An 8,644-nucleotide genomic window follows, 5' to 3' on the forward strand; every position below is an offset into this window, starting at 1 on the left:
TGGGTTGTTCAGGTTGATGAACCACTTTGGAGAGATTTTCTTGAAGTGCTACTGAAAGTATTCCCTTGAAGCCAGGTGGTGGTGACACATACTTTTAATCCCAGTACTCGGGAGAGAGGCAGAGGCAAGTGGATCTCTGTGAGTTCAAGGACAGCCTTGTCTGTAAAGTGAGTTCCAGGACAGCCAAGGTTACACAGAGAAACCCTGTCTCAAAAAAGGAAAAAAAAATCAGAAACAAAAAAATATTTCTTTGTGTTCACATTCATCTGTAAATTTTATTTTATTTTGACAAAAATCTCAAGCAGCTGGTACAGATTTATCACTGGAGTATTAAACTCGTTTCACAGATGGGTGGCATGTGCATTCTCAGGTCTTGCTATCTTTTGTTTTAATGTTCTGTAACCACTATGAAATGCAATACTCAGCTTGTTTGTTTGTTTTGTTTTGTTTTTGGGTGGGGGGAGTTCTATGTAGTCCTCGAAGCTTGCTATGTAGACAAGGCTGACCTGAAACTAGGATCTGTCTGCCCTTGCCTTCTGAATGATGGGATTAAAGGCAAGTACCACCATGGATTCAATATCATTTTTTTTTAAGATTTATTTAATGTATGTGAGTACACTGTCGCTGTCTTCAGACACACCAGAAGAGGTCATCGGATCCCATTACAGATGGTTGTGAGCCACCATGTGGATGCTGGGAATTGAACTCAGGACCTCTGGAAGAGCAGTTGGTGCTCTTAACCGCTGAGCCATCTCTCCAGCCCTCAATATCATTTAAAAAGAGAGCTTCTGGTCTACAGAGTGAGTTCCAGGACAGCCAGGGCTATACAGAGAAACCCTGTTTCGAGAAAAAAAGAGAGAGAGAGAGAGAGAGAGAGAGAGAGAGAGAGAGAGAGAGAGAGAGCTTCCCAGATGATATTGCTGATCTTGCATATATCTTAGCATCTCTTATGTGTACCCAATAGAATAGAAAGAGTGTGGTCTGGAGATTATGCCAGATCTTTCCATTTGAAAAAGTGTCCCAGCACTTGGGAGGCAAAGGCAGGCGGATTTCTGAGTTCGAGAGTTCGAGGCTAGCCTGGTCTACAGAGTGAGTTCCAGGACAGCCAGGGCTACACAGAGAAACCCTGTCTCGAAAAACAAAAAAAAAAAAAAAGAAAAAGAAAAAGTGTTCAACTATCATCTATAAAATAGCATTATACCCTAGACTCATTTAAGAATTCATGAGATCATGTAAAGATGTACTGTGTTTGGCACTAACATGCTTCAAAAATATTAGTTCCACTATTATTATCTACTACTATACTTGGAAATATAGCTATGTCCTTGAGCAACTGTTGTCTTCTCAGTGTGAGACTGAATAGAAGCATTTTCCCAAATAAAAAGGTCTGCCAGAGTCCGGGCTCTTTCTACTCTGTTTGGATACTCATTATAAGGTTGTATACAATCAGAATCAGCAAAACTAAATTCCAGTTCAACAAATTTATGGAAACTTCTTTCCCAGAAATCCCCATCAAAACTTACTCATGTAAATAGTTTCTTTTTTTTTTTCAGGCTTTTTTTTTTCAGGGGTTAGGGTTAGGATTAGGGTTCAGGCTGGCCTCGAACTCAGAAATCCGCCTGTCTCTGCCTCCCAAGTACTGGGATTAAAGGCGTACGCCACCACTACCCAGCTAAATCATTTTTCTTTTTCTTTCTTTCTTTTTCTTTTTTTTTTTTTAAGATTTATTTATTTAATGTCATCATCATTGTTCTCTTCACACCCATCAGAAGAGGGCATCAGATCTCATTGCAGACGGTTGTGAGCCGCCATGTAGTTGCTGGTAATTGAACTCAGGTCCTCTGGAAGAGCAGTCAGTGCTCTTAACCACTGAGCCATCTCTCCATCCCAGTAAAGTGTCAGTGTAAGTGGCCACAATTCAATGAAGTATGATACCCCAGACTCAAATAGTATACAAAAGCAAATTTATTCTGCAGAAAGCCAGCTACCATTTACTAGGATGGAAGACAAAAGATTTGAACTTCACAAGCTCAATTTAAAGCTGATTAGGGGAATTCCAGGGAGGTGACCTTTATCCTGATTGGTTTGCTCTTCTTCTAGGGGTGTGGGTGTTTCTGGGATTGGCTAGGGCTCCCGGGATTTTCCTGGAGGAGCCTAGAAAGTGTTGCTGACTCATCCTGACTCATTTTGCCACTACCCAGATGATGAGGCAGTTGATGATTGGCTGTCTGAAGGTTGTGGCTTTTCCAGTAACTGACTTGCCCAATTCTGGGAAACAGAACTAAATTTAGTCTCTCAAACTGCCAGTTTGGAGCCTATCATGAAGTCTGCCTGGCTCAGACTTCTCAACACTAAGGAACCAATCTTTGTGGCTGAAGGTATATCCTGTGTGCTCTTTGGTTGGTGGCTTAGTTTCTGGGAGCTCACAGGGGTCCAGGTTAGTTGACACTAGTGTTCCAATGAATTCGCTTCTCTGTGGATTAATTCTAGTGAAAATTGTGCTTTTATTTGTCTAATGGAAGTGTGGACTGATGTGTTTATAAAAAGATAAAGAGATATAGAATATGTTCTGTGGGTGTGTGTAGTGAGGTATGGGGGAAGAGGGAGGGCATGCTGAGGCATCTCTTCCCCCTGAAGGACCAGCCACACAATGGTATAGTATAGAATAGAGTTTATTCAGGGCATGGGGAGGGGAGGTAAGAGGGTAGTAGAGGATGGGAGAGGCAGAGAAAGAGAGAGAGTGGAGAAGTAGAAGCTGGCCATGAGCACGTGGAGAGAGGGGGAAGGCAATAGAGAAGGGGAGAAGGGGAGAGAGAAGCAAGAGAGCAAGAGGAGCAAGAGGGAGAGAAGGGGGCATACAGCCCCTTTTATAGGAGGTCAGGCCTACCTGGTTGTTGCCAGGTAACTGTGGGGGTAGAATTTAGACAGACAGCTAACATGGACCACTGAATCCTCAGCACCCAACCAACCTGTGCCCTCACTATTTAATAAAGTTGTGTTGGTGTGTGGTTGTGCCCTGAATTCAAACCTCACTATCACAAAAATAAAGTGTGTACTGAGGAGCATTCTGAAGAGATGGCTGTTACTGGTTTTAACATTTAAGGCATTACAAAGAAAGCTAAGACATAGAACCAATAAATTACTCTGAAAAAAAAAAAAGAAAAACAATGAAAAATAGCATTTAAAAGTCACAAGTTTTCTACAGCAGAACAATAAAGAGAGAATCCTACCTGGGAGACCCACGCCCCTTCATGATCCTTTTTAAAGACCCAGTCTCCTCCACAATGACATTCTTACCAAGTTTATGTGTTGGTATGAAGTGTTCTTGCAGAGGGCCCCCTTAGCTACAGGGACTCCATCCTGTATAGAGTCTCCATTTTGTACTAAACTAAATTCTAAGAAACAATTGAATTTCCAGAAACTGTTTCTGGCCCCAGGTGCTCTATATGAACTTAGACCACTTCAGGCAGATATCACAACTTATGCTTTGTAGGTTAGCACTCGTATAGGACTGACACCCAGAAGCTGCTAAAGCTTTGATTGGCTGGTCTCAATCCAGGTCAAGTTATTAGGAAAGCCATGTGAGGTACTTGATGGATAATAACCCACTTCTTAAGGTGTCAGGTGTGAAACCAGTTAGAACCATACGATGTATGAATGTACTCAATTGGTTGCCTCTATTCTTGCCCCATCCCACCTAATTTGTGGGATTTTTTTGTTTTTGTTTTGTTTTGGTTTTGGTTTTTTTGGCTTTTGGGTTGTTTGTTTGCTTTAAAAGGTTGCTCTGTCCTGCTCTGTCCTGCCCTGCTGTCCCCACTGACACAGTTTGGATTCTGAACCCAGCTGTCTCCCTGATATATTAGCCTTATGAATAAACTTTTGTTGATTGGAACTTGGTTTTCATAGTGGATTATCCCCAAATTCTCAGACTTTAACATTCTGATCTGAGTGCTGGAGAGATGGCTCAGCAGTTAAGAGCACTGACTGCTCTTCCAGAGGTCCTGAATTCAATTCCCAGCAACCACATGGTGACTCATAACCATCTGTAATGGGATCCAATGCCCTCTTCTGGTGTGTCTAAAGACAGCTACAGTGTACTCATATAAATAAAATAAATAAATCTTAAAAAAAAAAAAACCCAACACGTTCTGATCTGAAAAACAGGCCAAAGAATTTCAATTTAGCGGGATTATAATGAATATGTCCTGTTGGCCAGGAATAGCCACACAGTGACCACTAAGGCACTAATCTCAGATATGATGAAAGTTTATTGAATGCTTAATTCAGGCTGATAGATCAGGGTATAGAAAGGACTCAGGAGCCAGACTGTGCCATGTAATGACCTGTTCTGCCCCACGTTTGGGGGGCCACTCTGTCCCAGTCCGATTCCCAGGTTTGGGGCCAGATGACCTGGTCCTTTTGGGTCAGTCAACAGTGTCTAGCAAGAGAGAGAGTAGGGATGGAGGGGCAAGAGACTCGAAGAATGGAGACAAGACAGGGTGTGTGATCAAATCCCGCTTATTGAAAGGAAATCCTGGGTATTTATACGTTTTACCATGTGCCTTGCCCTTGAGGACAAGCAGGGGAACACAGCTGAAGGCACTTTGCCACATGCCTTGCAGCGTGGATACCACGTGCACCTTGCAGCTGGGGACACTAAGCAGCAAAACAAGATATGTGAGAAAAACAAGATGTTTATCAGAGTGCACTCAGCTGTTGTGGGCTGTTGAAAACAAGTCTCTTGTCAGGGTATATGGCTCGAGATAGCTGGAAAGATGATAGCCGCTTTCTGCTAGGAATTGGTTTCCAACAGTGCCGCTTAGGGCAGGAAAACTAAGTACAGAAGACAAGGGAGGAGCAATATTCTTTTTTTCTCTTAACTAGGCAAAGTATTGTGAAGCCCCAGAGGGTCTTTTCCTACCAGGAGACCCCGAGCGAGAAGAGACTTGGATCAATGCAAAACCAAGAGGTTTACTTTTCCTGCGGAATCGAACTTCAGCAATCTCTCAAGCAAGAGACCAGAGGCAACCCGAATTCTAACTTACAAGCACCTTTTATGTTTTTTAAAGGGCAGATTACAGTAACAGCAACTAGGCACTTGGTGATGGGTAGTTAGGCTGATCTTTTGGTTGACTGGCTGGGCCAATATCGGACCATCCTGGGAGAGTACCTTTATGCCCCAGGGGGCACAGGTGGCCTTCAGCTGTTATGTTTTTTGGTTTTTTTCTGAGAAGTATTTTTGTCAGCGTCCTTTCTGGGAAAATGTTCTGGGGCAGGGAGCATGAAACTCTCCCTTAGGGCCTAATGCCCTTTCCTGGAGCCATCTTAGGGTTGGGTCAGAGTTGCTTAATCTTATCAGTATTATCAACTGACCTTTAAGCCGATTGGTTAAGTGAGGTAAGTAAGGTGGTAGCTAGAAGTTTTCCACAGTATTGAGAAAACAGAGCATGAGTAATACAACCATTAAAGTTATGAAGAACGTTACATCAGCTACAAATAATTACTTCTAGGAAGCGCAATAAGAGAACTTGCAGGTAATTTCACCTTATGAGCGAAATGGAGACTAAATCCAAAATGGCTACGGTCACGTTAAAAGGAGCAGTCCTTAACATGTCCCATTCGTGAAATCACTCAAGATTGCACAGTTCAGCTCTTGCTTCAGGCACACTCAGTGGAGGTGACTACTGCAGTCCTGTAAAAGCGTGTTTGAAGTTGGTGGTGTCTGTATCTGACTAAAGACTTGGTTTGCATCATGGGACTTGGTATCGCACCAGCAAAAGCAGTGACCTGCCAGCAGCCTTTCCCTGGACAGCGACTTCTGGCGATGCTGGAGGGAAGGAGCAGGAACTGGCAATGGTGTGCAGGAAAAACTACAAGTCCCAGGGAGCTTTGCCCCGCTTTAGGAGCTTCTACATTTTGGGTGCCAGCTAGTTCTTTGCAGCCCTCAGAAGCTCCGCCCCGAGAGAGCGCTGGACCTTCCTCTTCCGCTCCTAATGTGGCCACGCCCCAGGTCCGACTCCCTATGACGTCATTTGAGTTTACCAACCCTGCGCGACCGGAAGTTGGTTGAGGAGGGCTGCAACTGCGGTCCAGGTTTAAGAGGGCTTCCGCGATGCCTTCGTCGCGAGTAGTCAGTCAACTCCTGGAACTGTGAGTCCTCCCCGGCCCGCCCTCCTTCGTGTCCGCCCCACCTCCCAGTCCCTTCCCTCACCTACTTCACGTCCCGCTGGGTCTTAGTCCTTGTCCGGGCTTCGCGCCTTGTCGCTGAGGACCGTAGTGCACTGTGGGGCCGGCGTCTCCACCCGATGGCCTGGCTCGGGTGGGCGCGGAGTATCTAGGCAGAACAAAAGAAACCAGGAGCCAGGCTGGACAAACAAACCTTCGCTAATACCAGCGCGACTCGCTAGCTTTGGGACCATGAACAGTAACATAATAATCTCTCCCGATGCTGGAGAGCTTTCTATAATTCGGGTAACAGAAGGGCATGGCAGTTAACACCTGTAATCCCAGCCATCTGGAAACTGAAACAGGAGGATTGCCACAGATTCGAGGCTAACGGGTTAATGTTGTAAGACACACACACACCCAAGCAAATAAATAAAATCTTGAAAATTCATGTATTAGTACCTATCTCAGGGAGTCTTTGTGAGAATCAGCGTAACATATGTAAAGCCCTTAGGACACAGACTCTGGGCATGCTAGCAAACACCACTTGAGAGGTGAAAGAGGATCAAAAGTTCAAGGCCCTCTTCAGCTATATAGTGAGTTCAAGGCAGGCTTCAGTGTTATTTTCTTATTTTTATTTTTAAAAAGAAAGAAAAAAAAGCAGTAGTGGTTTAAGATTGGAAGCTACAAAGACAGACTACTTTGGTTCTACTGATGAATCTAACAGTACATAAGCAAATGTTATTTCTTGCCTAAGTTCCAGTGTTTTCTTCTGTATTGTTTTGTTGCTATTTTTTTTCCCTTGAGACAGTCTCATGTATCCCATGCTGGCCTAGAATACTCGCCAAGGATAACCTTAAACTTCTGATTCTTCTGCTTCCATTTCCTGAATGTTGAGATTACAGGCATACACTACTATTCCGTTTACCTACGCCTCCTCAGTACTAGGCAAACATAATGCCAACTCAGTTACATTCCCAATCCTTTTGTTTTGAGACAGAATTTTATGTAGCATGGACTGGCCACAGACTCACAATGTCAGGCTGACCTTGAACTCTTGAGCCTTCTGCCCCAGCCTCCCAAATGTTGAGATTACAGACTTGAGTTTTGGCTTTTGACTCTTTGAGGACAGGGTCTCTCTCATGTAGCATAGCAAGCCTCAAGTTCACTATGTGGAAGAGGATGTCCCTGAACTTTAAGATCCTTCTTGCCTGTACCCACAGAGTTCTGGGATCGCAAGTATGCCACAATTGTCTGTGTTGATAGAACTTAAAACCAACTTTCTAGAAAGCGATCTGACAATATTGTTACCATACCATAGGACAATATAGATGCTTTTCTAAAGGGAAGTAATTAAATGAGATGTTCACAGTGAAACTTGTACCCATTACAAAGAATGAGAATACTGAAATGCTTTGAATGATTTTCACAAGAGATTGTTGAATGAAAAGGACAATAGACACTGAGAAGTAACTATACTGGGATTTTGTTTTGATTGGAAAACTGATATCTCCCTTCCCAATACCCTTATTATAAGTTTGTGTGGAGTTGTGTATGCAAGCACAGGGGAAGAAAGAATATGTCCTAGATTAACATAAGACACTAACAGAATTTGCATAAGGGTAGAAGGGGGAAAATGGAAATAAAAAAAGATTGCATTAAAAATGATCACAAGTATATGATTATTGTCATGCGTGAATTACAATTTGTGTGTGTGTGTGTAAACAGAGTTTGTGGTTGCTTGACACAGGTATGAGTTTTCTCAGATGGCCAGAATTTGGGGCCATTAAAACATGTTGGTTACATTGCTTTAAAAGAAGCTAAAGAAGTACTGTACCTATTCTGGTGTATTGGCTGGTTTTGTGTGTCAACTTGACACAAGCTAGAGTTATCACAGAGAAAGGAGCTTCAGTTGAGGAAATGCCTCCATGAAATCCAGATATAAGGCATTTTCTCAATTAGTGATCAAGGGAGAGGGCCCAGCCCATTATGAGTGGTATCATCTCTCTAGGCTGGTGGTCCTGGGTTGTTTTAAGAAAGCAAGCTGAGCAAGCCAGGGGAAGCAGTCTCATAAAGTGACACCCCTCTGTAGCCTCTCCATCAGCTTTTGCCTCCAGGTTCCTGTGTGAGTTCTAGTCATTACTTTCTTTGGTGATAAACAGCAATGTGGAAGTGTAAACTAAATAAACCCTTTCCTCCCCACCATGTTGCTTCTTGGTCATGGTGTTTCATTGCAACAATAGAAACCCTAAGACACCTGACTTGTTGCTTTCGTTTTGTTTTTTTGTGGTGCTGTAGATCAAGCCCAGGGCCTTACAGATACTAGTACCACTAAACTACATCCCCAGCCACCACTTTGGTTAAGTAGCATCTTTGTGTCTAGGAACCAAATAAACACAAGATTAGCAAGACAAAACAAAAACCAGGTTTTTATTAAAATCTGCTTATACTTTGGAGCTTTTTCCTTTTTTTTTTTTTT

At 43.2% G+C, this 8,644-nt stretch overlaps 1 protein-coding gene across 1 annotated transcript in view; it reads left to right on the plus strand.

The window, feature by feature from the left end:
- The first annotated feature begins 6,040 nt into the window (after positions 1 to 6,040).
- The window catches only part of Amn1 (antagonist of mitotic exit network 1 homolog), a 34,629-nt gene continuing 32,025 nt past the window's right edge, over positions 6,041 to 8,644 (plus strand). Inside the window, exon 1 of the mRNA XM_028757545.1 lies at positions 6,041 to 6,150. Coding sequence (XP_028613378.1) covers positions 6,113 to 6,150 — 38 coding nt within the window. The 5' untranslated portion in view covers positions 6,041 to 6,112. The remainder of the gene's footprint in view (positions 6,151 to 8,644) is intronic.

The sequence above is a fragment of the Grammomys surdaster genome, unplaced genomic scaffold, assembly GCF_004785775.1.
Source record: "Grammomys surdaster isolate TR1022 unplaced genomic scaffold, NIH_TR_1.0 126176, whole genome shotgun sequence".
NCBI classification, from domain to species: domain Eukaryota; kingdom Metazoa; phylum Chordata; class Mammalia; order Rodentia; family Muridae; genus Grammomys; species Grammomys surdaster.